Raw genomic sequence first — 27,927 nt, forward strand, 5'->3', positions numbered from 1 at the left:
CTCCCCCAGGCCCCCCTCCCTCACCTGCACCCCACCTTCCTCCCATCCTCCTCCAACATCCCCCAGCCCCCCCCCCCCACCTGTGCCCCACCTTCCCCCCATCCCCCTCCAACCTCTCCCAGGCCCCCCTCCCTCACCTGCACCCCACATTCCCCCCATCCCCCTCCAATCTCTCCCAGGCCCCTCTCCCTCACCTGCATCCCACATTCCCCCATCCCCCTCCAACCTCTGCCCCCCATCTCGGTGTCCATCTCGCCCCCCAGCTGAGCACCAGGTGCTTTGCTCAGGGGCCGGCTGCTGAGCGAGGTCCCCAGGGAGGGCGAGCGACACTGCGCCAGCCACTGCAGCTGCCCCCCGCCCCCCGGCGCTGCCTCGTTAATTCAATTAGCCAGAGCCACAGGCAGGAAGCTGACTGAGAGCTGGGGCAAGGGGGGATCCCAGGGACTGGCTGCTTGGTGGCTCTGAGCAGTTCTCGCTCATGGCTGGCACAGACGGCCCAAGCCGACCCCCCCTGGACACTCGGCGCCCGGCTGGGGGGCTCTGTGCACGTGGCTGGGCTCTGGAGGAGACAGGGGGTGGCTTGCACCTCACAGCACAGTCTGACCCTGCTGAGGGCAGGGAAGCCCTGACCAGGCTGCGAGGGGGCCTATGCATGGAGCCCCCGGCCTGGCACCGCACCCCAGGGAGCCCTGGGTCTCCCACTCTCCTCCAGGGCCACCACGGCCTCAGCACCTCTGGGCTCCAGGCTGCCCCTGGCCTCCCCGCAGGTGGCCCCGCTTGGGGCTCCCACCCGAGGCAGCGCTGGCCAGGGGGCTCCCCGCTGGGCTGGGATCTGTGTAGAACCAATGTGAATGAAATTGTTTTTAGTTAGTCACTGTACCATTGTAACTTCTGTTCACCATTTCATTACACTTGCCATTTTGCCTACATTGTAACATTGTAACTTCTCATTTTGCCTACATTGTAATATTGTAACTTCTGTGCAATATTGTAACTCAAAACCCATTTTAAAATGCTGACTCCATTTTGTAGAAGGCTTGTGCTGCAGCCCCCATTTTTGCAAGCCCTGCTGTAATTTTATTAGTCTAGTTGAAATGTGTGAATGAGGTATGCATGGGTGATAGAATCAACCTCCAGCACCAGCCCGTCCTGATGAGATAAAGTTCAAATACCAACGGCTGAAGAACTAGACAACAGCCCTAACTCAAGCAAGAAGCATCCACCCTAAAAAGAAACAACAGAAGGAAGATCAAAGCCAGGTCCCAGGCTGACAGTCACGCCTGCAAGTGACGGGTGATCAAGCAAACCCAGAGGCGGCCTGACACAGCGAGACCTAGGAACTTTAAATCCAAACTAAACTCCTATAAAAAGGGAAGGGTGAGATGAGAGATTTTGGGTAACGTTCTGCTACCAACGTCAAGGAGCATCGGTGCGCGCCCGACGGAGACCCGGCTCCTCCTCGTGCTCAGCTTTCCTGGCCAGTTAGCTGCCACGAGCTCCGATCCCAAGCTGCGAACTCAAACTGCAATCAGGACTGGTAACTATCCAGCAGCTGCAGAACATTTTGGGGTGTGTGTGTGTGTGTGTGTGAGTGTATGTGTATAAGCATTAGGGTATTTCCTAATAGTTACGAATGAATAATAAATGTGGCATCTTTGTCTTAACCCCTAAAACAATCCTGTGTAAGTTTGTGGGACAACATCTGGCCACAGCTGCTCCTCCCACCCCAGCCCCCACCCGTCACTGCAGGCCCTGGGCTCCAGGACACCTGGGTTCTCTGCTGAGCCCTGCCTGGAACTGGTTGTTCCTGCTCCTGGGGGCAGCTGGAGCAGCCTGGCTAGGTGCCATCCATGCCCGCAGCCCTAACGACATGTCTGTGACCGAGCTGGACAGATCCTGGCTCAGCTCCCGGCGCCTGGGAAGCTAATGGGAGCTGGTCTCCCCTGCACTCATCTGCAGCTCGCGGGCACTTCCTGTCCCAAACGCTGCCGTGGTGCAGGGCTGGCCTGGCCCGTACAAGGCTGCCCCTGCGCTGGGAGGCAGAGCTGGGACTGAGGGGGCATTCCCCATGGCGCAGGGGATGACCCCCATCACAGGGTTAGGCCTGGCCTCTGCTGGGGGCACGGGACCCGTTTGTGGAAATCACCTCTTGTGAATCCTTGTGCAAATCTGTGATTGTGCAAAAGAGCTTGTGCCAGGATGTGTGTGCAAGAGGCTCCTAGCACGGCTGGGCTGGCAGGGGGTGTGGGTCAGGAGTGAGGGGCCCCAGCAGGGATGGGGGGAACCTGGGCTGGGCTGGTAGGGGGCTGTGGGTCGGGAGTGAGGGGCTGTGATGGAGTGTGGGGCAGTCAGGGCCCTGCACCCCCAACTTCCTGCGATTCACCAGGACTCTCAGCCAGCCAGTAAAGCAGAAGGTTTATTAGCCGACAGGATCACAGTCCCAGGCAGGTCTTGCCAGTACAGACAACAGGGCCCCTCAGTCAGGTCCATCTTGGGGGGCCCCAGGGAGGCCAGAGCCCTGTTGGGAAGCGTCATGGACTCACAGGTCAGGCCCAGGCGTGGCCCCGTGCGGTCCGTGGGGGGTGCCCCTTTCAGTGCGACAGCCCTTCTGGGGCCTCCACTCTCTATTGGGGTCAGACCCCTCCACCTCCTGGAGCCGCACCTCTCTGAGCCTTAGCACGTCTGTGTCTCACCATGGGCCCCCTCAGGGAGTCCACGCGCTCTGGGCCCCCGGGGCCTCCTCACTCCTGAAGGGGTTGAGGCCCCCCACCCTGTTCTGTAGCCCAGAGCGACTCTCAGCCAGCATAAAACAGGAGGGTTTATTGAGCGTTGAACCCAGCACAAGTAACTCTGGCCCTCAGGTCTGGCCTCCCTCAGCCCAGCACATCCCAGTCCCCCTGCAGCCAGGGGGGCTCTGCCTGCTCCCCATCTCCAGCCCAGAGCCCCCCTGCTTCCCAGCTGGGCATCTGATACCCCCGGCCCCAAGCCCCCTCTGTCCATTGGCTTCTCTCCAGGGCGCCTGGGCCCCCTCTCCCCTCTTCTGTCCTCTGGCCCCTCTGGCTGGAACCGGCTGGTCAGGTCACCGGGGTCCTCTCCCCGCAGCCCATTGTCCTTCTACAGGCCAGAAGCGGCTGTGTCTCCTGAGCTGGGTCTCCGGGTCCCCAGGTCACCAGTCGCTGGGGTCTCCATCCTCCAGGCCATCGGCCGGGGTCCCGAGTTCCCGCTCTGGTCCTGTGTCCCAACAAACTCCCTCTCCCCTTGTCACAGAGTGTGGGGGGAGACAGGGCCCTGCACCCCCGGCTTCCTGTGATTCACCAGGACTCTCAGCCAGCCAGTAACACAGAAGGTTTATTAGCCGACAGGATCACAGTCCCAGACAGGTCTTGCCAGTACAGACAACAGGACCCCCTCAGTTAGGTCCATCTTGGGGGGCCCCAGGGAGGCCACAGCCCTGTTGGTCAGGGCTCCCCTCTCCATTTCCCAGCCAGCTCCAAACTGAAACTCCCTCCAGCCTCTCACTCAGCCTCCCCCAGCTCTTCCCCCAGTCGTTGTGTCCAGGTTCCCGGGCAGAGGTGTCACCTGGCCTCCAACTCCCTCTGGGGGCTCAGGTTACCTGCTCAGGTCTCCTCCCTTCCCCCAGGCAGGCCCCCAAACTCCCCTCCAACCCCCTCCTGGGTTCTCAGGTTACCTGCTCAGGTCTCCTCCCTCCCCCAGGCAGACCCCCAAACTCCCCTCCAACCCCCCTCCTGGGTTCTCAGGTTACCTGCTCAGGTCTCCTCCCTCCCCCAGACAGGCCCCCAAACTCCCCTCCAACCCCCTCCTGGGTTCTCAGGTTACCTGCTCAGGTCTCCTCCCCTCCCCCAGGCAGGCCCCCAAACTCCCCTCCAACCCCCCTCCTGGGTTCTCAGGTTACCTGCTCAGGTCTCCTCCCCTCCCCCAGACAGGCCCCCAAACTCCCCTCCAACCCCCCTCCTGGGTTCTCAGGTTACCTGCTCAGGTCTCCTCCCCTCCCCCAGGCAGGCCCCCAAACTCCCCTCCAACCCCCCTCCTGGGTTCTCAGGTTACCTGCTCAGGTCTCCTCCCCTCCCCCAGGCAGACCCCCAAACTCCCCTGCACCCTTCCCAGGCCAACTCCCCCCACTCCGCAATCCCATAACACATCAGGAACATTCCCACTTCGTCAGAGGGGCCCCAGCAGGGATGCGGGTGGGTGCCCAGGGCTCGGGCTGCGCAGCCTGGCAGTTGGGGGAGCCAGGAACCGACCAGCCCCGGGGGGTCCAGGCAGCCCTAGCAATAGCCCCCCCGTGTCTGTTTTTATACCCCACCTCAGCGATGGGTGTAGCCTGGGGAATGTGGGCCGGCCATCCATCAGGCTCCGCCTCTCCTGTGGCAGGCCCCGCCCCTGGGGGCAGGGTGGGGCGTGATGTGCAGCGACCCTGGGGTGGGACTGGTTATCCAGGGGCCCTGCTACGAATGGACCCTGGCCAGGCAAGGCCCCATCCCGGCCCCCCGCCCAGGGTCATTCAGCTGGGGGTGAGGGCACGGCAGCGCCCCCCACATACCCACATCAGTGGGCAGCATGGACCGGCCCCTCAGCATCACCCCATGAGCCAACAAATAACCACAGGGCCTGGCCCCCCGGGGGGCACTGGCCACAATCCAGACCCAGGGGGACAGGCTGGGGGGCGGGGAGTGGGGCCCCGGAGCCCGTCCCCCCTGGAGGCGCTGGCCACAGTCCAGACCCGGGGGACAGACTGAGGGGACAGGGAGTGGGGCTCATTCCCCTGGGGGGCACCAGCCACAATCTAGACCCAGGGGGACAGGCTGGGGGGGTGGGGAGTGGGGCCCTGGAGCCCATCCCCCTGGGAGGCGCTGGCCACGGTCCAGACCCGGGGGACAGACTGGGGGGCAGGGAGTGGGACCCATCCCCCCTGGGGAGCACTGGCCACAATCCAGACCCAGGGGAACAGGCTGCAGGGGTGGGGCCCCAGGGGGACTTGCTGGGGGAGTGGGGCCTGGCCCCTCTGGAAGATGCTGGCCTCAGGCAGGACCCTCTGCCAGGCGTGGCCTATGGTGGGGGCTGCACAGCCCCAGCCGGGCACAAGCCCTCCTCCGACCAGACTGTGCCATATGGGGGGTAGCTCCAGGCTGTGGAGTGGGTTGGGGGGTCCCTAGGGGACCAGGCTGTGGGGGGTTGGGGGTCACTGCAGGGTTCCAGGGGTTCCGCGGGAGGAAGCAGAACCAGAGCCGTTCCAAGGTGTTTATTATCCACGGGCCCCATTTGGGGCCTAGCAGCAGCACAGAAACATGGGGGGCACGGGCTGGGCTCTGCTGACATGACCCTGGAGCATGTGGGGGGCACTGGCTGGACCAGGTCACTGATGCAGCCATTGGGGCATTGGGTGGGGGAGGGGAAAGGGGGGCACCAGCTCTGAGCCCAGGTGGCCAATGCCAGGTGCTGCCAGCAGCTGGGCACAGGGACACTGGGGGTCCAGGAGCCTGACCTGCACTGTCCCCCACTGACTCCGGCAGGGAATATCCAGCCTGGCTGGTCGGCAGTCTCTGCCCCCCTGATCAGCAACAGGCTCCCCCGTTAACCCCTGAGACCCCGCCCCAGGCACAGCTCCCCTGTCACCCCCTGAGATCCCGCCCCGTGCACAGCTCCCCTGTTACCCCAGAGACCCCGCCCCGGGCATGGCTCCCCCATTACCCAGAGACCCAGCCCTGGGCAAGGCTCCCCCTTCACCCTCCAGAGACCCCATCCCAGGCATGGCTCCCCCATCACCCCCCGAAACCCCACCCTGGGCACAGCTCCCGCGTCACCCCCCGAGACCCCACCCCGGGCACAGCTCCCGCATCACCCCCCGAGACCCTGCCCCAGGCACGGCACGTGGAGATGGAGCCTGATTCCCGGAGACTTCCAGCCAAACCGGGAGGGCTGGCGCCCGAGCCCAGCCCAGTCCTCAGCCGTGGCAGAGCACCCCCCATTTCCCAGCCCCTGGGCCCCACTTCCAGCACCAGGGAGCCCAGGCCCCAGACTTTAGGAGTCCATGGGGCAATGCAGCCCTGGGGGGACAGGGGCTGATGGTTGGGCAGAGGGGACTCAAAGTGGCCCCAGGCTGCTGATGGAGGGGCATCAGGGAGGCACCAGGCTGCTGACGGGGGATGCTAGGGGAGCCCCAGGCTGCTGATGGGGGGCAAGGCTGCTGACGGGGGGGCACTAGGCTGCTGACAGGGTGGCGCTAGGCAGGCCCTGGCTGATGACATGGGGAGTCCCGGGGGGATCCACTGGCTGCTTACAAGGGGGCGCTAGGGGGGCCCCAGGCTCATGACGGGGGGGCAAGGCTGCTGACGGGTGGGCGCCAGAGGGACCCCTGGCTGCTGATGGGGGGATGCTAGGGGGGCGCCAGGCTGCCGACGGGGTGGCACCAGGGAGGGCAAGGCTGCTGACAGGGGGGCATCCAGGGGGCCCCTGACTGCTGATGGGGGGGGCACTAGGGGGGTGCCAGGCTGCTGACGGGGAGCACTAGGCTGCTGACAGGGTGTTGCTAGGGGGGCCCCGGCTGATGACAAGGGGAGTCCCGGGGGGGTCCCCTGGCTGCTTACAAGGGGGCGCTAGGGGGGCCCCAGGCTCATGATGGGGGGACACCTGACTGCTGATTGGGGGGTTCTGGAGGGGCAAGGCTGCTGACGGGTGGGCGCCAGGGGGACCCCTGGCTGCTGATGGGGGGGCACTAGGCTGCTGACGGGGGGTGCTAGGTGGGCCCCAGGCTGCTGACGGTGGTGTAGCTGATCTTGGAGAGGGAGGCGCCAGTGGCAGGCATGTCGTCATCGGGCGGGGGGAGGCGGGGGCGCCGGGGGCGGCAGCAGGCGAAGGTGGCGGCGAAGGCGGAGCGGAAGCGCCGGTTCATGAAGCAGTAGATGAGCGGGTTGGTGCAGGCCGAGGTGTAGGACAGCAGGTGGATGAAGGAGATGGGGGCGCCCGAGAGCGCCCGCTGGGCCGAGGCCGCGGCAAAGGCACGCCAGGTGTTGGCGGAGAAGATGGGCAGCCAGCAGAGGAAGAACATCACCACGATGACGATCAACATGCGGATCACCCGCTTCTTGGCCAGCAGCATGGCCTGCGAGCTGTTAACGCGGGCGCGGTCCTGCTGCCCCGTGCCCACCCGGCCCAGCAAGCTCAGCTCCAGCGCCCCCCCTGGCCTGGCCAGCTGCACGTAGCAGCCGTCGTCCTCCATCCCTGGTGCCAGGGGCTCCGTGCTGCCGTGCTGGAGACCTGGGGAGAGAACAGAGCGAGGGGTCGGCCCATTCCCCCCCCGTGTCTGCGGACAGGCCTGAGAGGACTCCAAGTGGTGATAGTGGGGGCCTGGGAAGTGGATGGGGGGGTTGGCGGGTGTGAATGAAGGACCCTGGGGGTGGACGGTGAGACAAAGTGGGGTTTTATCTATCTTGTTATGTTACATGTGAGTCTTAGTGTCTGTGACAGACCCAGGCCAGTGGGGGACAGGAGTCTGGCAGAGGGCAAATATCCTGGTCACTGGCGGAGCAGTTTTCTGTTCCCTGAGTGCCCAGAGCAGGGGCTGCACTGGAGTAATCAGGAACCTGCTAGAACCAATTCAGGCAGCCAGGCTGATTAGATCACCTGCAGCCAATCAAGGCAGGCTAATCAGGGCACCTGGGTTTAAAAAGTAGCTCACTCCAGTCAGGCCGGGGGGAGCCAGAGGAGAGGAAGTGCATGTGAGGAGCAGGGAGCAAGAGGCACAAGGAGCTGAGAGTGAGAGGCTGTACTGCTGGAGGACTAAGGAGTACAAGCGTTATCAGACACCAGGAGGAAGGTCCTGTGGTGAGGATAAGAAGGTGTTTGGAGGAGGCCATGGGGAAGTAGCCCAGGGAGGTGTAGCTGTCATGCAGCTGTTACAGGAGGCACTATAGACAGCTGCAATCCACAGGGCCCTGGGCTGGAACCCGGAGTAGAGGGCGGGCCTGGGTTCCCCCCAAGCCTCCCAACTCCTGATCAGACACAGGAGAAGTTGATCCAGACTGGGGGGAAGATCACTGAGGTGAGCAAATCTGCCAAATAAGTGCAGGACCCACCAAAGTAGAGAAGGAACTTCATCACATGTCCTATACTAATACTGGCTGTGCCTCAGTTTCCCTGTGTGCTGCACCAATACGTCAGAGGTGGGAATTGGGGATGTGATTTTGCTGAGGCCCTGGGGCAGGTGAGGCTGCCCAGCTGTTTGCAGCTGCCTAACCTGAGACCCAGCGGGGGGTGCGACCAGCTGGAGACACAGAGAAGGAGGAAGAGCAACAGGGGGTGTCGGAGGTGGGGTGGCTGGAGGCTGGCAGCCTGCGGGGGGACCGGAAGAGGGGGAGTTCAGGGCGTCAGGCCCAGGACTCCCCAAGATGGACTTGGCTGAAAGTCACTGATTTCTGTGCTAACAAGCTCTGCCCTACGCCGTGTTCCTGTCAACTAGTAAAACCTTCTGTGTTACTGGCTGGCTGAGAGTCACGTCTGATTGCGAAGTGGGGGTGCAGAACCCGGTGGCTTCCCCAGGACCCCGCCTGGGCGGACCCGCTGTGGGAAGCGCACGGAGGGGCAGAGGATGCTGAATGCTCCAAGGAGAGAGCCAGGAGGTGAAGCCGTGGGAGCTTCTTGCCCTGGACACAGTCTGCTCCGAGGGAGAGGAGGCTCCCCAGAGTCCAGCCTGGCTTTGGGGGAGCAGTTCCAGAGCATCGCCCGGTGACTCCGTGACAGGGTGTGTGGAAGGGCGACACCGGGGTAGATGGGTGGATCCTGGGGGTTGGGTGTGGGACAGGGGGACCCTGGAAGGGGGGCGTCTCAGCCTCTCACTCACCGGTGGCTTCTCTCTTGACGTCCATCTCGAAGCGGATGCCACGGTAGAGCTCACGGGAGATGAGTCCATAGGCCACGGCCATCACCATGCCGGGGATGAAGAAGAGGATGAGAAGCAGCAGGATGTACCTGGGGTGGGGGACAGCTTGTCTCATGGGAGCTCCTCAGCCCGGCTGCCAGCTTGAGGCCCCCACTCCCAGGGCATGGACACCCCCCAGTCAGCTGGGCCAGGCCACCCACGCCGGCTGCCCCATCCCAGCGGGGGCTTGGCTCCCGGCACCACCCCAGGCAGCGCGTCCGCTGGGCCAGAGCCCAGCCCGGGTCCCAGTGCGGGGGGAGGCAGGCGCTGGGGGCTCAGCGGGGTGGGGGGGCCATGACTCAGTGTGGGCGACTTAGCAGGCCAGTTTGAAGGGTTGGCTGGGCCAGCGGTGCTGGCACTGGGCGAGGCCGGGCGGGCGCTGGGGGGCGCATGGGGGTGTGATGCAGTTGGGACTGTCTGTGCGGGGGAAGGGAGAGCGGGGGATGACTTCAGGGGAGGGACAGGATCTAGGCCTGTAACCTGAGCCAGGCAGGTGGGTAGGGGGAGTCAACACCTTTGCTGGGAAGCTGGACAAAGGAAGGGAGCCTGCTGGAGAGGGTTGGGTCAGTTTCGATTTGGGGCTGGGGGGTGCAGTGCAGGGAATCCCAAGCTGGGGTCTAAGCTCCCTGAACCCCCAGTTGTCATGGAGTGTGGGGGAGTCCGGCCCTGCACCCCTCTTCCTGGGATCCACAGTGACTCTCAGCCAGCCAGTAAAACAGAAGGTTTATTGGACAACAGGAATGCAGGTTACAGCAGAGCTTGGAGGCACAGCCAGGACCCCTCAATCGCGTCCTTCTGGGGGGCAGGGAGCTTAGATCCCAGCTTGGGATTCCCTGAATTCCAACCACCCCGCCCCAAACCGAAACTGACCCAACCCTCTCCAGCAGGCTCCCTTCCTCTGTCCAGCTTCCCGGGCAAAGGTGCTGACCCCTCTCCCCCCTGCCTGGCTCAGGTTACAGGCTCAGGTCCTGTTCCTCACCTAAAGTCCTCCCCTGCCTTCCCTTCACCCATGCACAGTCCCTACTGCGTCATAAGGGGTGCAGGAGGGTCCTCGAGAGCACCAGGCCTGTTTGAAGGGCTGGCTCGGCCAGCGGTGCTGGCACTGGGTGAGGCCGGGCCGGGGGGGCACAGGGGGCGCGACTCACCAGGCCTGTGAAGGGCTGGCTCGGCCAGCGGTGCTGGCACTGGGTGAGGCCGGGCCGGGTGGGCACTGGGGGGCACAGGGGGCACGACTCACCAGGCCTGTTTGAAGGGCTGGCTCGGCCAGCGGTGCTGGCACTGGGTGAGGCCGGGCCGGGTGGGCACGGTGGTGCTGAAGATGGCGTAGGGCAGCATAAGCAGCAGGGACAGCAGCCAGGTGCTGGCGATGACCCGGTAGGCGTGGGAGCGGGTCTGCCACACGCGGGACTGCAGCGGGTTGCAGATGGCGCTGTACCGCTCGATGGCGATCGCCACCAGGCTGAAGGTGGAGACGCTGACGGAGATGCCTGGGGGGGCACACACCGCATGAGCACCCCTCCCCGGCCCGTGCCTGGCACTGCTCAGCACAGGGTGCAGATAAACCCAGCACCCAGTGCCACTCCCAGAGGCAGGGAGATCGAGCGTGGCCTGACCCCCCCTCCTCAGCGCCAGGAGGGGCTGGCAGCTCTGCTCAGGAGCTCTCTGGCCACCCCCCCCCCAGGCATGACTCTGGTGCGTAGAGATCCCAGGCCGCATCCAGCCCCTGGCCCCCAGGACCCTGCCCAGCCCCCAGATCCCTGGCCCCCCAGGTCCCCAGCCCTGCCCAGCCCCCGGCACCCAGATCCCTGGCCCCCCAGGTCTCCAGCCCTGCCCAGCCCCCATCTCCATCCAGCCCCTAGCACCCAGATCCCTGGCCCCCCAGGTCCCCAGCCCTGCCCAGCCCCCATCTCCATCCAGCCCCTAGCACCCAGATCCCTTCCCCCCCCAGGTCCCCAGCCATGCCCAGCCCCCGGCACCCAGATCCCTGGCCCCCCAGGTCCCCAGCCCTGCCCAGCCCCCATCTCCATCCAGCCCCTAGCACCCAGATCCCTTCCCCCCAGGTCCCCAGCCCTGCCCAGCCCCCCACAGATCCATGGCAACCCCAGATCCCCACCCAGTACCCTGGCCCCCTCAGATCCATGGCACCCCCAGATCTTCAGCTTCACCCCTGGACCTGCCAGGTTGGAAGCTCCCAGCCCTGCCTGCACTCACTCATGAGATAGGCCACGAGCTTGCAGACAGAGGGGCCGAAGATGAAGGTGCCCATGAGGCTGGGCACGAGGGTGAAGGGCATGCAGCACAGCGCCAGCAGCAGGTCGCTCAGCGCCAGCGAGAGCAGGAAGGAGTTGGTAACCGTGCGCAGGCGGCGATTCAGCACCAGCACCAAGATGATCAGCGAGTTCCCGAAGACGCTGAGCAGGAAGATCAGCGCATAGAGCAGGACCCGCACCGTGAACTCCAGGTCTGCAGAGACGGAGAGCAGGGTAATGCCGGGGGCCGGGACGCCTGGACCTACCCCGGCTCGGGTGGGGGAATGCCGGGGGCCGGGACGCCTGGGCCCTCCCTGTGACGAACTGGGACTGTTCTGACTGTGGCCTGTGAATGCTGAGTGGGGGGCGGGGGGGTCGGCCTGGGAGGATGATCTGCATGGGGGGATGGGAGACTGGCTGGAGGGAGGAGACCTGAGCAGGTAACCGGAGAACCCAGGAAGGGGTTGGAGGCCAGGTGACACTGGACGAAGGCTGGGGGAGGAGACGCTGGGGGGGAGAGAGGGAGTTTTTGGGAGGTGGCTGGGGAATGGAGGGAGGTGCAGATGGGGCTCTGACCCCCCAAAGGGGCTGTGGTGCCCCTGGAACCCCAAAAAGGAGCTAACGGGGGGAGGGCGGATCCTGTTGTCTGTACCGGCAAGACCTGTTTTGGACTGTGATCCTGTTGTCTAAATAAACCTTCTGCTTTACTGGCTGGCTGAGAGTCCTGGTGAACTGCAAGAAGTTGGGGGTACAGGTCTCTGACTCCCGCACACTCCATGACAACTGGTGGTAGCGGTGGGATCTACTGCACCCTGGGGACAGTGCTTCCTGCAGTAAGTGACTGGGGAGCAGGGACCAGGCGTGCTGAAGAGTCAGAGAGATGGGCTCAGAGGACGATTAACCCCTGGGAGCGTGTGACCGGCTAGAAGGACTGTTGCAGTGACAGGGTCCCCCGGGGGATCACAGTGAGCGGGCCCGGGGCGGAGGAGTCTGCAGCTCGACCCTGGCAGAGAGAGGTGACCTGAGGAAAGGCTGGTGCACGAGGGGTCTCCCTGTAACGGTGGAAAGCTGAGAGCACAGGCCGGCGAGTGGCCAGCAGGGAGATGTAAGCTAAACGTGACCTGGTGGAGCTGTGCAGGCAGGGGGGGCTGCGCATTGGGAGGTCCACCAAAGAACAGCTAATTGCCCAGCTGGAGGAGAAGGATCGCTTGGGTGAACCGAGCCCTGTCCCTGAGGGAAGCTGCCTGGTGGACCCCGGCAGCCTGACATGGCTGGGAGGTGCCAGACTGCTGCCGAGGACACCCCGAGACCCTGCCCACCTATACCTAGGGGAGTGGCTGCGGGAAGCCCAGCGAATAGTGAGGGCACCGGCGGCCAGCAGAGGATCGTCCCGGCGGAGATCCCTGTCCCTGGAACAGATGCGGCTGGAATATGACAGGGAGCTGAGATGGGAAGAGCTCGAGTTAAGGAGGCAAGAACTGAAGCAGGAAGAACGAGAAAAACAGCGTCCGCATGAGGAGAACCAGCATAAGCATGAGCTGGAGCTGGCCCGGCTGAGGAGCAGCGGGGCCCCGGCTGCGGGGAGTGAGGGGGACCCAAGCCTACAAAGAGTTTTGATAAGGGCTTCCTGGCCCGGCGTAAGGAGGGGGAGGACATAGACACCTTGCTGACGGCCTTTGAGAATGCCTGCGAGCTGCACAGGGTTGACCCTGCAGACAGGATCTCATTTCTCACCCCCTTACTGGACTCCACAGCCGTGGAGGTGTACAGCTGACTGAAAGGGGCGGAGGCAGGGGTCTACGAACTGTTCAAACAGGCCCTGCTCCGCGAGTTTGGGCTGACTCCTGAGATGTACCGGGAGAGGTTCCGGAGTCAGCGTAAAACCCGTGAGGTCACATACCTACAACTGGTCAACCGGGCGCAGGGGTATGCCCGCAAGTGGACAGCTGGGGCCCAAACTAAAGAGGACCTGCTTGACCTATTCATACTGGAGCACCTGTACGAGCAGTGCCCATCCGACCTGAGGCTGTGGTTGATGGACCAGAAGCCAGAGAACCCGCAGCACGCAGGCCAGCTGGCCGACCAATTTGTGGACAGTCAGACAGCGGATGACAGGGAGGAATCCCAAAGGAGCAGGGCCACCACGACGCAGAAAGAGTGACCTGGGGACCTCCCAAAGGGGAAGCATGAAGAACCCTGCTCGAGGGGACCCATGGGACATGGGCTGCTATCACTGTGACCAAAGAGGCCACATATGGTCCCAGTGCCCCAAGCTCAGGGACAGACTGAGCAGACCCAACCCAAAGAGGGTTGACTGGGTAAAGACCCAGCTGGATGAGAGGCAGCGTTCCCAGGCAAGGGGGGCTGGCAGCGTACCACCTGCTAAGGAGGGCCCCAGGCCAGCTTTTCTGCAGGGCTGGATGCTCCAGGCTCTGGGTTTTGGTTTACAGGGTGGGTGCGGGGCTGCCCCTCCGAAGAGAGTGCCTTGTTCCCCTGGAGGTAGATGGGAGGAAGGTCACTGGGTACTGGGACACGGGTGCTGAGGTGACGCTGGCCCGGCCCGAGGTGGTGGCCTCAGATCAGGTGATGCCCAACACCTACCTGACCCTGAATGGGGTCCTGCCCACACCCATCAAGGTGCCCGTGGAGAGGGTACACCTGAAGTGGGGAGCGAAGAAGAGCCCCAAGGGCGTGGGGGTGCACCTGCATTTGCCCACTGAGGTGTTGATGGTGGGGGACCTGGAGGACTGGCCAAGCAACGCCTGGGGTGCCCTGGCCATGACCCGCAGTCAGAGCCGGCGAGGGGCACTCCGCCCTGACAACGGGGAAGGTACCTTGCTCGAGGCGCAGGACCCTAACCCAGGGGGGAGGGAACGCCCAGGGACACGGCTCAGGGAGGCTGCAGCTTCAGACCCAGCTGACGAGAGAGAGCAGGTCCCCATCCCTGTCCCAGCTGCTGAGTTCCAGGCCGAGTTGCAGAAAGATCCCTCCTTGCGGAAGCACAGGGACCGGGCTGACCTCAGTGCGGTACAGACCATGAGGAGAGGTTGCAAGGAGAGGTTCCTGTGGGAGAAGGGGTTCCTGTACCGAGAATGGGCTCCCCCAGGGGAAGTAGAGTCATGGGGGATCAGGAGGCAGCTGGTGGTTCCCCAGAAGTTTCGCCACAAGCTGCTGTACCTGGCCCATGACATCCCTCTCGCAGGGCACCAGGGAATCCGGCGTCCCCAGCAGAGGCTGCTACAGAACTTTTACTGGCCTGGGGTCTTTACCCATGTCCGGCTGTACTGCCAATCCTGTGACCCCTGCCAGAGGGTGGGGAAGGCCCAGGACAAGGGGAAAATGGCTTTAGGAGCCTTGCCAACACAGGGGGGCCTTTCCAGAGGGGGGCTAAGGTCAAAATGGGGGCTCTGAACAAAAAGAGCCCGAATCACAGCCCCCCAGACTGGAACACGGGCAGAAGACCCCAGCCCAGCTTGAAACCCAGGGGTACTGGGGTGGGGAAAGGGCACGGGCCCCATAAACCTTCCCACATGCGAACTACGAGTGCCACCGAGCCCCCCCCCCGCCCTAAAGGGGGGTGTGAAACTGGAAGGGCCTGGGGTAACTCCCACCCAGGAATGGGAGGGATGTTGGGGCGTCTCTGGGAACGTGGGTGGGTTCGAACTTCCCCAGGTCACTGGCTGAAGTGACCCCGCTCTGTTTGGTCTAGAAGGGGGGAGAGATGTGACCAACTGGGACTGTTCTGTGGCCTGTGAATGCTGAGGGGGGGTCGGGGGGGTCGGCCTGGGAGGATGATCTGCATGGGGGGATGGGAGACTGGCTGGAGGGAGGAGACCTGAGCAGGGAGAACCCAGGAAGGGGTTGGAGGCCAGGTGACACTGGACAAAGGCTGCGGGAGGAGACGCTGGGGGGAGAGAGGGAGTTTTTGGGAGGTGGCTGGGGAATGGAGGGAGGCGCAGACGGGGCTCTGACCCCCCAAAGGGACTGTGGTGCCCCTGGAACCCCAAAAAGGACCTAACGGGGGGGTCCTGTTGTCTGTCCCTGCAAGACCTGCCTGGGACTGTGATCCTGTCGGCTAATAAACCTTCTGTGTTACTAGTGACTGAGAGTCCCGATGAACTGCAGGAAGCTGGGGGTGCAGGGCCCTGACTCCCCCATACTCCATGACACTGCCCGGCTCGGGCAGGGGAACGCCGGGGGCCAGGACGCCCGGTGTGACAAAGTGGGACTGTTCTTAATGTTTCCTCTGAATACTGTGTGGGTGCCTCAGTTTCCCCTATGCATTTCTTAAGTCTCCAGTGTGCATAAATGGCCGACACTCTGTATCGTGGTAACAAATGGCTGGGGCCCTTCCCCCCTGGCAAGGGGATGCTAAAGGTGAATAAAGAGATCAGGTGACCTCCTGGCCCAGGAAAGAGACTAAGGCCAGAGAGGAGGGGCTGCGGGGGGCGTCACTTTGGAGCTGGCTGGGGACTGGAAGTGAGGGCAGACGGGGTTGTCTGGCTCGCTGGGCTCCAGAATGGACCCGGCTGAGGGGTCCCGTTCTCTGTACCTACAAGCTCTGTTTTAGACCCTGTTCCTGTCATCAAATAACCCTCTGTGTTACTGGCTGGCTGAGAGTCACGTCTGACTGCAAAGTGGGGGTGCAGGACCCTCTGGCCCCCCCAGGACCCCGTCTGGGTGGACTCGCTGTGGGAAGCGCACGGAGGGGCAGAGGATGCTGAATGCTCCAAGGAGAGACCCAGGAGGTGAAGCCGTGTGAGCTTCTTGCCCTGAACAAGTCTGCTCCAAGGGAGAGGAGGCTCCCCAAAGTCCTGACTGGCTTTGTGGGGAGCAGTTCCAGAGCATCGCCCGGTGACTCCGTGACACCCGGGTGCTCCCTGGCTTGGGCAGGGGAATGCCAGGGGCCAGGATGCCCATGACAATGCCTGAGGGGCCCCCACTGACTCTTCCTCAGGATGGCTCCCCCACCCTGCGCCTGCTGGTCACCCTCCCCACTGGGCACAGGCTCCCCTGGCACCGGGGCAGCCACAGGGCTGACGGCTGGGAACGACGCCCCGTGGGGACCAGTGTGACACAACCGACACCCTGGGCAGTGAGAGCTTGCGGCCCCACGCTGAGTCCCTCCCCCTGCCCCCCCCGGGAGCCGTGGTGGGTCCCTCCCCCTGCACCCCAGCCCTCCCGCTGGGTCCCTCCCCCTGCCCCCCCGGGAGCCGCGCTGGGTCCCTCCCCCTGCCCCCCCGGGAGCCGCACTGGGTCCCTCCCCCTGCCCCCCCAGCCCTGTGCTCGGTCCCTCCCCCTGCCAGATCCCTCCTCCTGCCCCCCCGGCCCCACCGCTGGGTTCATCCCCCTGCCCCCCCGGGAGCCGCGCTGGGTCCCTCCCCCTGCCCCCCCGGGAGCCGCACTGGGTCCCTCCCCCTGCCCCCCCCCCCAGCCCTGTGCACGGTCCCTCCCCCTGCCCCCCCTGCCAGATCCCTCCTCCTGCCCCCCCGGCCCCACCGCTGGGTTCATCCCCCTGCCCCCCCGGGAGCCGCGCTGGATCCCTCCTCCTGCCCCCCTCAGCCCTGTGCTCGGTCCCTCCCCCTGCACTCCCGCCCCCACGCTGGGTCCCTCCCTCTGCCCCCCTAGCCCTACCACTGGGTCTCTCCCCCTGCCCCCTCCACCAAATCCTTCCCCCTGCCCCCTCCTGCCCCAGCACTGGGTCCCTCTCCCTGCCCCCCCGAGTGCTGTGCTGGGTCCCTCCCCCTGCACCCCAGCCCCCCCGCCAGGTCCCTCCCCATTTCCCCCCCCAGGCACGGCGCCAGGTCCCTCCCCATTTCCCCCCCCAGGCACGGCGCCAGGTCCCTCCCCATTTCCCCCCCCCAGGCACGGCGCCAGGTCCCTCCCCATTTCCCCCCCCAGGCGTGGCACCGGGTCCCCTCTGTCACGCAGTCCCTGGGCCCTGCTCCCCACCAAGCCAGGCAGGACTTTGGGGAGCCTCCTCTCCCTTGGAGCAGACTGGGTCGGGGGGGTACTTGCTGGCAGGTGCCGAGATGGAACCAGACGCAGGCGAGCGGCGGGGTGACACCGTGACACCCTCGGCCGGCTGGGACCAGGGGGCGCTGCATGGGGCGGGCAGGAGTGTTCGGGCGCCGCCAGGGGGGATGCAGCTCCCCCAGCCCGAGCGGCGTTGCCCCAGCCCCCGGGGTAACAGCGCTACCTCCCCCCACGGCCGGCACGCCCCTCCCCTGCCGAACCCCACAGCGGCACCAGCTGCCCAGAGCGGGCAGGGGGCTCGGGGAGGGGCCCAGGATGGCTCGGGGAGGCACCGAGAACAGACTGGGCTCACGCCTGGGGCAACAGGGGCCTGGGAGGGAGCCTGGGCCGGATGCGGGCCCGGTGCTGGCGGTTTGCCGTGCTGGGGCCGGGGGCTTTGAGCCAGGCAGGCCAAGGTCGCCCAAGCTGGTGCCAGCTGCCGAGCGAGTGGCGGGAACAGGCCGCTGGGGTCCGGGCAGGGGACACAGGCGGCTGGAGCCCAGAGGCTCCGTCTGACAGGCCGTGGGGCTGGCCCCACAGGAAAGCAGGAGCCAGGGGGGAGGGAGGGCCCTCGCAGGGACTGATAGTGGGTGCAGCGTCAAGATGCTCGGGCCGTGCTGCCCCCTGCCCATCGGCGCCGCAGGACGCCAATGGATTCAGGGTCCCAGTGAACAAGCGACCCCCCCGGGGCTCCCCGGGCCCCTCTGCGCCAAACACCGGGGGGGGGGCAGCCGGCCAGCGGGGAGGGTGGTGGCTCATGGCGGCTCCGGTACCGACCCAGGGCCCAGCCCCAGGCAAGGGAGCTCCACTCCAGCCAGGGACTGCGGGTTGGGAGTGAGGGGCACTAGCCAGGCTGAGGGCAGGGGGGCAGGACTGGGCTGGCAGGGGCTGCAGGTCAGGAGTGAGGGGCAGCGGCAGAGCTGGGGGGGGGGAGGACCAGGATGTCAGGGGCTGCAGGTCGAGAGTGAGGGGCACTGGCAGAGCAGGGTAGGGCAGGACTGGGCTGGCAGGGGCTGCAGGTCAGGAGTGAGGGGCACTAGCCAGGCTGAGGGCAGGGGGGCAGGACTGGGCTGGCAGGGGCTGCAGGTCAGGAGTGAGGGGCACCAGCCAGGCTGGGGGGGGAGCAGCCTCTCACTTGCAGAACAACCCCCCTCCCCACCATTTTTGCCGCCCCTTAGCATGTGCCGCCCCATGTGCGTCCTCCACGTACCTGGAGCTGCCCTGACCCCCACCCCATTCCCAGCCCCACAGGCCACTCCCAGAAGTGGAGGATCCCTGACCCAGACGTGGAGGGGGCACAGGACGGAGCCCCTGGGACTCATCCTGACTGCGGCAGCAGCGGCCACGGCCGCATGTGAGCGAAGGCCGAACCCCGGGGCCGGGGGCAGTGCGGGGCATAGGACACATGGGGCAGCACCCCAGGGTGGGGGAGCCGGTCTCACCTGCGCAGGGGGGCCTAGTGCCGGGGGCCCGGGGAGGGGGCAGGACGGGGGGACCCGGGGAGGGAACAGGGCCAGGCGACCAGTCTCACCTGGGGGGGGCTCGGTGCAGGAGGGCCTGGGTAGGGAGCGGGGGGGGGGTCGGTCTCACCTGTGGGAGGGGGCTCGGTGCGGGGGGGGCCTGGGGAAGGCGGGGGGGTCGGTCTCACCTGGGGGGGGCTCGGTGCGGGGGGCCCGGGGAAGGCGGGGGGGCCGGTCTCACCTGGGGGGGCTCGGTGCGGGGGCCCGGGGAAGGCGGCGGGGCGCGGTGCGTGGGGGGCCTGGGGAAGGCGGGGGGGCTCGGTGCGGGGGGGGGCCTGGGGAAGGCGGGGGGGCCGGTCTCACCTGGGGGGGGCTCGGTGCGGGGGGCCCGGGGAAGGCGGGGGGGCAGGTCTCACCTGGGGGGGCTCGGGGCGGGGGGGGCCTGGGGAAGGCGGGGGGGCTGGTCTCACCTGGGGGGGGCTCGGTGCGGGGGGCCCGGGGAAGGCGGGTGGGTCCGTTGGGGGGGGGCTTGGGGAAGGCGGGGGGGCCGGTCTCACCTGGGGGGGGCTCGGTGCGGGGGGCCCGGGGAAGTCGGTGCCGGGGGGGCCTGGGGAAGGCGGGGGGGGCCAGTCTCACCTGCAGGGGGGGGCCCGGGCGGGCTCCGCAGCAGGTCGCAGAGGCTCCGGTTCCAGCCCGAGGCGTTGCCGGGCCCCCCCCCGCACAGCAGCCGCTGCAGCGTCTCGTTCGGGCGCCGCGGGTCCAGCGCTCCGGCCGCGCCCATCCCCGGGGCCTCGCGGCGCCCTCCCGCGCCCGCTGCGGACTCGCCGCCGCCTCCGCTCGGCTCCAGCGCCGGGACCGACTGAGCCCGGAGCCGCTGCCGGCCGCGGAGCCGCAACCGAACGGCGCCCTCTGCCGGGCCCGGCGCGAAGGGGCGAGGGGCTGCGGGTTGGGAGTGGGGGGCACTGGCAGGGCTGGGGGGAGCCCAGGGCTGGGCTGGCAGGGGGCTGCGGGTTGGGAGTGGGGGGCACTGGCAGGGCTGGGGGGAGCCCGGGACTGGGCTAGCCGGGCGCTGCGGGTCGGGAGTGAGGGGCACCGGCAGGGCTGGTGGGAACCCAGGGCTGGGCTGGCAGGGGGCTGCGGGTCGGGAGTGGGGGGCACTGGCAGGGCTGGGGGGAACCCAGGGCTGGGCTGGCAGGGGGCTGTGGGTTGGGAGTGAGGGGCACTGGCAGGGCTGGGGGGAGCCCGGGACTGGGCTAGCCGGGCGCTGCGGGTCGGGAGTGGGGGGCACTGGCAGAGCTGGGGGGAGCCCAGGGCTGGGCTAGCCGGGCGCTGCGGGTTGGGAGTGGGGGGCACTGGCAGAGCTGGGTTGGGGGCAGGGCTGGGCTAGCCGGGCGCTGCGGGTCGGGAGTGAGGGGCACCGGCAGGGCTAGGGGGAACCCAGGGCTGGGCTGGCAGGGGGCTGCGGGTTGGGAGTGAGGGGCACTGGCAGGGCTGGGGAGAGCCCAGGGCTGGAGCACCAGCTCCCCTGCTGCCCCAGGGTTAGTGAATTTCAGTTCTGGGTCCTGTCTGGGGCCCCACACAGGGTCCCTGCGTCTCCCCAGGCCCCAGAGCTCAGCTGTATCAGTTCAAACAGTTTACCAAATCCCAGCTCTCATTGCCTAAACGTGCAGCTCAGAGCCAGTGTCACATTTTGGTGCCATGAAACCAAGTTGCGAAACTTATCAAATGTCAAAAAATTAACAAGTGTCCAAATCTGAGGCCCCTTGGAGCTTGAGGAGCGGGCCAAATGGCCCCCTGGCCCCACTCCTATGGGCCCTGGGCCTGGCTGCTCTTGGGGTGGCCAGGTTGTGGGGCTGTAATTTCTTGTCTCTGGGACGGGGTGGGGGAAGGGGGGCCCAGGGGTCCAGCCCCCAGGAAAATTTGCTGGGACCCCAAGTCCATTCAACACCCCCTGGCTGGCCCCTGGCATCGGCCTGCGGTGGGTCTATGCCCTACCCCACAGGGTCACTGGGGCTTGGGTAGCTGGAACCCCTGGCCCAGGGCTGGGCCCAGACACATCCACAGGGACCTGGGAGGGGGCTCCCAGCCAGTTGGGGCCAGCAGAAGAACCCAGGCATCCGGGTGCCCATCTCCTGCCCTATGCACTGGGTGAGCCCCCGGTGCTGTGGGGCGTCGCATTGGGGCAGGTGGCCCCGGGGTGCTTCTTGGGGGGCAGGGCTGGCCGGGAGCTGCCCCACGGCGGGTGAGGGTCACTGGGAGCAGATGCCGTCTCCCAGCAGCACCTGGCCCCGCAGGCATCCTGTGTTTGTCCTGCTTATCCGGGCGGGCGGCACAGGCCCCGCGGTGCGCCGGGCGGGACCGTGTTGACTCGCGGCTCCAAGCTCCATCCTGTTTACCTGGGGGGGCGGGGGGAGCGGGAACAGCTGCAGGTTTTCACCCCAGCCGCTGGCCCATTGTCTGGGCACCTGGCGCCCAGAGCCGCCTGCCCACATGGCCTGCGGTGTGGACACAGACACCCCCCCCAAGCCCCGTGACGTGGTACAGCCCCCAGCGCCCCCCCCAGAGCCCTGTGATGTGCTACAGCCCCCAGCGCCCCTCCCTGGAGCCCCTGACGTGGTACACCCCTCCAACACCCCTCCGCCAGAGCCCTGTGATGTGGTACCCCCCCCAGCACCCTCTGGGAGTCCCATGATGTGGTACACCCCCCGCAGTACCTCCAGACCCCTATGACGTGGTACACCTCCCCAGTGCCCCCCCAGAGCCCCATGACTTCGTACACCCCTCCCACCCCCCCGATCCGCATGACTTGGTACAACCCCCCAGTAATCCCCCCAGGAACCCTGTGACATGGTATGGCCCCCAACCCCCCCTGGAGCCCCATGACTTGGTACGACCCCCAGCACCCCCCCCCCAGAGCCCCGTGATGTGGTACGACTCCCCCCCAGAGCTGCCCCCCCCAGAGCCCTGTGATGTGGTATGACTCCCCCCCAGAGCTGCCTCCCCCGGAGCCCCGTTATGTGGTATGACCCTCAGTGCCCCCCCAGACATCTGTGATGTAGTATAACCCCTCAGTGCCCCCATGTGACAAAGTGGGGTTTTATTTGTCTTGTTATGTTACATGTGAGTCTTAGTGTCCTATAACAACACTGGCTGTGCCTCAGTTTCCCTGTGTGCTGCACCAATACGTCAGAGGTGGGAATTGGGGGTGTGATTTTGCTGAGGCCCTGGGGCAGGTGAGTCTGCCCAGCTGTTTGCAGCTGCCTAACCTGAGACCCAGCGGGGGGTGCGACCAGCTGGAGAGACAGAGAAGGAGGAGGAGCAACAGGGGGTGTCGGAGGTGGGGTGGCTGGAGGCTGGCAGCCTGCGGGGGGACCGGAAGAGGGGGAGTTCAGGGCGTCAGGCCCAGGACTCCCCAAGATGGACTTGGCTGAAAGTCACTGATTTCTGTGCTAACAAGCTCTGCCCTACGCCGTGTTCCTGTCAACTAGTAAACCTTCTGTGTTACTGGCTGGCTGCGAAGTGGGGGGGCAGGACCCTCTGGCACCCCCCGGACCCCGCCTGGGCAGACTCGCTGTGGGAAGCGCACGGAGGGGCAGAGGATGCTGAATGCTCCAAGGAGAGACCCAGGAGGTGAAGCCATGTGAGCTTCTTGCCCTGGACACAGTCTGCTCCAAGGGAGAGGAGGCTCCCCAAAGTCCTGGCTGGCTTTGGGGGAGCAGTTCCAGAGCATCGCCTGGGGACTCCGTGACACCTGGTGGCAACGGTGGGATCTACTGCAGCCCATGGACAGAGCATCCTGCAGATTGCCTGGTGACTCCGTGACACCCCCACAAAGCCCCATGAAATGGTATGACCCCCCACAGTGCCCGGTCATGTGGTTTGACCCCCCAGAGAGCCCAGTGACATGGGACATCCCCCCCACTGTCCCCCACAGACCCCATCACATGGTACAACTCCCTCCTCCCCCTGGATAACACTGCCCAGCCTCCCTGTAACTCCAGCCAATGGGGCCCTGTTCACCCCCCCTCACTAGAGTGGCTGGGCTCCCCTCTTCCTGCCCCCCTCACTCCCCACTGCGGTGACCCTGGGGCAGCTGCCAGCTCTGGGAGCAAAGCGTGGGGGTCCCTCTGCATGCAGGGCAGGTCCCCGCAGCCGGCTGCTCTGCATGCGCTGCCCCCCAGGCGCTGGGTCCCTGCAGGCCCCCTGCACATGGGCCGATACCACGGGAGCGCCCGGTGCCACCCCACAGACAGTGACCAGTGGGCCAAGGAAGGGCCGGGGCGACAGGGACAGGGACCCCTGAGCTAGGCAGGCAGTTTGTCCCTGATGGCTGCAAAACTGCCCTTGGAAGCGGGAGCCGTGAGTCACCGGCACGGAGGCATCTGCCTGGAACAACAGCGGGGCAGGGGTGGGATGGGCCCCGCCTCTCGCAGGCGTTAACTCTGAATCAGAGCAATGGCAGCGCAGTTAGCGCTTTCATTGCTGGCGTCCTAGCAGCGCCCGCCGGCCACCCCGGCTGTGGCCAGCCCTCAGGTTGGGTTTACACTCCGCTCCCTGGCTGCTCTTATCACTGCTTTGGCTGCGTGCCCAGGATGGGTAAAGATGGAAAAACTCACACAGGCACTGCCGCCTGGTTACACAAACTAGGACCTTTTACGCTCTGGCGGTTACACCCGGTGCCGGCAGCGCCCCTGGGTCCCCCCTCGCTGGGAAGCGGCGAAACCCTGCTCGCTTGGAACCAGTTTGTGTTCCAGAGCCAGTGACAACACCCCCCCGGGCAGTTCAGATTCTTCCAGACAGCCCCTGCCCACCCGTTCTGCCCCCGCGTGTGTCCCAGATCCACGGGCCTGGGCCCTCGCACAGTTCAGTCCCTGGGAGGCCCCCATCACACGCTCTCACTAGGGTGAGCTGCTCGGTTTCACCACCTCCGGGGCCTGAGCGAGCAGGGCGGAGGCGCCGGAGTGTGAGGTGTGACAAAGTGTGTTGGGGGCTGGGTTCTTGTTTTGCCAGTGGTTTGAATGCTGAGTGGGGAGTGTTGGCCTGGGAAGGGTGCAGGGGGCTGTGCTGGGACTGGCTGCCTGGGGGAGGGGAGGAGACCTGAGCAGGTAACCTGAGAACCCAGGAGGGGGTTGGAGGGGAGTTTGGGGGCCTGCCTGGGGGAAGGGAGGAGACCTGAGCAGGTAACCTGAGAACCCAGGAGGGAGGTTGGAGGGGAGTTTGGGGGCCTGCCTGGGGGAAGGGAGGAGACCTGAGCAGGTAACCTGAGAACCCAGGAGGGGGTTGGAGGGGAGTTTGGGGGCCTGCCTGGGGGAGGGGAGGATACCTGAGCAGGTAACCTGAGAACCCAGGAGGGGGGTTGGAGGGGAGTTTGGGGGCCTGCCTGGGGGAGGGGAGGAGACCTGAGCAGGTAACCTGAGAACCCAGGAGGGGGTTGGAGGGGAGTTTGGGGGCCTGCCTGGGGGAGGGGAGGAGACCTGAGCAGGTAACCTGAGAACCCAGGAGGGGGTTGGAGGGGAGTTTGGGGGCCTGCCTGGGGGAGGGGAGGAGACCTGAGCAGGTAACCTGAGAACCCAGGAGGGGGTTGGAGGGGAGTTTGGGGGCCTGCCTGGGGGAAGGGAGGAGACCTGAGCAGGTAACCTGAGAACCCAGGAGGGGGTTGGAGGGGAGTTTGGGGGCCTGCCTGGGGGAAGGGAGGAGACCTGAGCAGGTAACCTGAGAACCCAGGAGGGGGTTGGAGGGGAGTTTGGGGGCCTGCCTGGGGGAGGGGAGGAGACCTGAGCAGGTAACCTGAGAACCCAGGAGGGGGTTGGAGGGGAGTTTGGGGGCCTGCCTGGGGGAAGGGAGGAGACCTGAGCAGGTAACCTGAGAACCCAGGAGGGGAGTTGGAGGGGAGTTTGGGGGCCTGCCTGGGGAAGGGAGGAGACCTGAGCAGGTAACCTGAGAACCCAGGAGGGGGTTGGAGGGGAGTTTGGGGGCCTGCCTGGGGGAAGGGAGGAGACCTGAGCAGGTAACCTGAGAACCCAGGAGGGGGTTGGAGGATTTTGGGGGCCTGTCTGGGGGAGGGGAGGAGACCTGAGCAGGTAACCTGAGACCCCAGAGGGAGTTGGAGGCCAGGTGACACCTCTGCCCGGGAACCTGGACACAACGACTGGGGGAAGAGCTGGGGGAGGCTGAGTGAGAGGCTGGAGGGAGTTTCAGTTTGGAGCTGGCTGGGAAATGGAGAGGGGAGCCCCGACCAACAGGGCTGTGGCCTCCCTGGGGCCCCCCAAGATGGACCTAACTGAGGGGGTCCTGTTGTCTGTACTGGCAAGACCTGTCTGGGACTGTGATCCTGTCGGCTAATAAACCTTCTGCTTTACTGGCTGGCTGAGAGTCCTGGTGAATCGCAGGAATGGGGGGGTGCAGGACCTTGTCTCCCCCCACACTCTGTGACAAGGGGAGAGGGAGTTTGTTGGGACACAGGACCGGAGAGGGAATGTGGGACCCCGGCTGATGGCCTGGAGAATGGAGACCCCAGCGACTGGGGACCTGGGGACCCGGAGACCCAGCTCAGGAGACCCAGCCGGTTCTGGCCTGTAGAAGGACAATGGGCTGCGGGGAGAGGACCCCGGTAACCTGACCAGCCGGTTCCAGCCAGAGGGGCCAGAGGACAGAAGAGGGGAGAGGGGGCCCAGGCGCCCTGGAGAGAAGCCAATGGACAGAGGGGGCTTGGGGCCGGGGGTATCAGATGCCCAGCTGGGAAGCAGGGGGGCTCGGGGCTGGAGAGGGGGAGCAGGCAGAGCCCCCCTGGCTGCAGGGGGACTGGGATGTGCTGGGCTGAGGGAGGCCAGACCTGAGGGTCAGAGTTACTTGTGCTGGGTTCAACTCTCAATAAACCCTCCTGTTTTACGCTGGCTGAGAGTCGCTCTGGGCTAGAGAACAGGGCGGGGGGCATCAACCCCTTCAGGAGTGAGGAGGCCCCGGGGGCCCAGAGCGCGTGGACTCCCTGAGGGGGCCCATGGTGAGACACAGACGTGCTAAGGCTCAGAGAGGTGCGTCTCCAGGAGGTGGAGGGGTCTGACCCCAATAGAGAGTGGAGCCCCCAGAAGGGCTGTCCCACTGAAAGGGGCACCCCGTATGGACAGCATGGGGCCACGTGTGGACCTGACCTGTGAGTCCGTGACAACGTGGCAGCAGAGGATGGTTGGCGGATGCACCCTGTAGACATGTGGCTGCGGGCGCAGGCGCTTCGCAATGAGTGGCTGCCAGCGATAGAACGAGGGTATTGAACAGAACCAGCCTGGAACTGGCCTAGAACCGGCTCCGTAAGAGACACCTGGCAGGTCTGGGCAGGGAGAGGGGGCTGAGTGTGGGGAGGCTCCCTAAGGGGCGGCTGATTGCTCAGCTTGTAGAGAATGACCAGTCTGAGGACCAGGCTCCAGACCCCGGGGGGCTCCCGGGGTGCCCAGTGAGCTGGGGAGTAGCGGGGGGGGCAGTCTGTGTAGCGACCGGGAGGGTGTCAGACCCGACTCCCCAGTCAGCACAGGGAGACCCCAGTCAGGTTCCTCCGTCGAGGAGCTGTGGCAACTGGAGCTGGAGCTGAAAGCGAAAGAGCTGGAGCTGAAAGCGAAGGAGCTGGCGCTGGAGGAGCGGAGGCTGGTGGACAGAGAGAGAACGAGAGGACCGTGTAGAACAGCGGAAGCACGAATTGGAACTGGAGGAGCGGCGGGCCAAGAGGGCCTGCCGGGGGGTAAATGGGGAAGGGCCCCGAGACGCCAGTGGTGTGGGGACTCTAGACACCAAACTTCTGCCCCAGTTCAAGGAAGGGGGGATATTGATGCCTATCTCGCAGCCTTTGAGAAGGTCTGTGATGTGAACCAGATTGACCCCATAGACAGGCTCTGCTGTCTGACCCCCTGCTGGGTCCCAAGGCCATAGAGGTGTTCAGCCAAATGGATGGTGCTGAGACGGGGGACTGTGACCTGTTCACACAGGCTTTGCTGCTGAAGTTTGAGCTGACCCCCGAGGCGAACAGGAAACGATTCCGGGGTGTGCGCAAGACTCAGGTGTCACTTAGAAGGAGGTTGCCAACCTGCTGGGGGAATATCTCCACAAGTGGGGGAAGGGCGCAGGGGCCACCCCCACGGAGGACATGTATAACCTGGTGGGATTGGAGCAGCTGGATGACATCTTCCCTCCAGACCTTAAGATGTGGCTAGTGGACCGGAAGCCCAAGGATCTGCGCAGTGTGGGGTCACTGGCGGATGAGTTTGTGGACAGCAGATCAGGGGCAGGAGGAAGGCCCACACCGGGGGCTCAGAAGGGGAGTCACCCAGAGACCTCTCAAAGGGGGACTCCAGGAAGCCCAGCTCAGGGGTGGCCAGGAATGCTGGGGTGGCCGACCCCCAGCATGGGACTTGAGGGACCTGAAATGTAATTACTGTGGCCAAAAGGGGCACAAGGTGGCCCAGGGCCTGAACATGAAGGAAATGGCGGCCAAGCAGAACCCGAGGGGTGCTAACTGGGTGGAAGCCCACCGAGAGGGGGCACTGTCAGGCCAGGGGTCCGCAGTCAAGAGGGCTGTGCCAGGGGGAGGGGACCGCCAGGCCAGGCCAGCAGGAGAAGGCGGGGCCCCAGGTCCAGAGCGGCCGTACTCCATCCGCCGGGTGAGCATGGGACAGGCCCTGGGGGACAATCGCTACATCATCCCCATTGAGTTGGGGGGAAGGAGCGTCCAGGGGTTCTGGGACACGGGCGCGGAGGTGACACTGGCACGGTCCGAGGTGGTGGACCCAGACCAGTTAGTGCCCGATGCCTACATGACCCTGAGGGGAGTGTTCTGGCCCCCCATCAAGGTGCCTGTAGTGAGGATACACCTAAAATGGGGGGCAAAGGAGGGACCCAAAGAGGTCGGGGTGCATGATCACTTGCCTACCGAGGTGCGAATGGGTAATGACTTGGAGAACTGGCCGGATGGCACTCAGAGCGCCCTGGTCCTTACCCGGAGCCAGAGCCAGCGAGGGTCGAGGGACCTCCCGAGGAGGGGGCCCGAAGCACCGAGGGTAGGGCTCGACAGGGCTTGGCTGGCGCCTCTGTCCCAGGATGGGGAAACTGAGGCACCACCAGCCAGGGCTGTATCCTCAAACCCAACCGCTGAATTCCAAACGGAGCTGCAGGTGGATCCCTTCCTGGAGAAACTGAGGGCCCTGGCAGGCCACGGCGGGGCAGGGTCCCAGGGGGAGGACTGCCGGGAGCGATTCCTGTGGGACAAGGGATTCCTGTACCAGGA

At 65.5% G+C, this 27,927-nt stretch overlaps 1 protein-coding gene across 1 annotated transcript; it reads right to left on the minus strand.

Annotated features, from left to right (window-relative positions):
- Positions 1-5,245: 5,245 nt before the first annotated feature.
- On the minus strand, positions 5,246-25,866 carry CCKBR (cholecystokinin B receptor). Its single transcript, XM_030546757.1, has 8 exons — positions 25,808-25,866; positions 21,926-22,020; positions 20,942-21,055; positions 19,296-19,598; positions 11,147-11,398; positions 10,173-10,422; positions 8,858-8,985; positions 5,246-7,275 (listed from the first exon to the last, which is right to left on the minus strand). Exons 1-8 carry the CDS (start codon positions 25,864-25,866, stop codon positions 6,755-6,757), a joined length of 1,722 nt encoding a protein of 573 aa, XP_030402617.1. The 3' UTR covers positions 5,246-6,754.
- Positions 25,867-27,927: the final 2,061 nt, after the last annotated feature.

The sequence above is a fragment of the Gopherus evgoodei genome, unplaced genomic scaffold (assembly GCF_007399415.2).
Source record: "Gopherus evgoodei ecotype Sinaloan lineage unplaced genomic scaffold, rGopEvg1_v1.p scaffold_49_arrow_ctg1, whole genome shotgun sequence".
Taxonomy (NCBI): domain Eukaryota; kingdom Metazoa; phylum Chordata; order Testudines; family Testudinidae; genus Gopherus; species Gopherus evgoodei.

Coding starts and splice junctions, on each gene's coding strand:
- CCKBR (XM_030546757.1), bottom strand. CDS start 25,866: ATGTCTACAGGGTGCATCCGCCAACCATCCTCTGCTGCCACGTTGTCA. Junction 19,599..20,941: donor CAGGATGCCTGCGGGGCCAG/GTGCTGCTGGGA, acceptor CCCAACCCGCAG/CCCCTCGCCCCTTCGCGCCG. Junction 7,276..8,857: donor CGTCAAGAGAGAAGCCACCG/GTGAGTGAGAGG, acceptor TTCTCTCCCCAG/GTCTCCAGCACGGCAGCACG.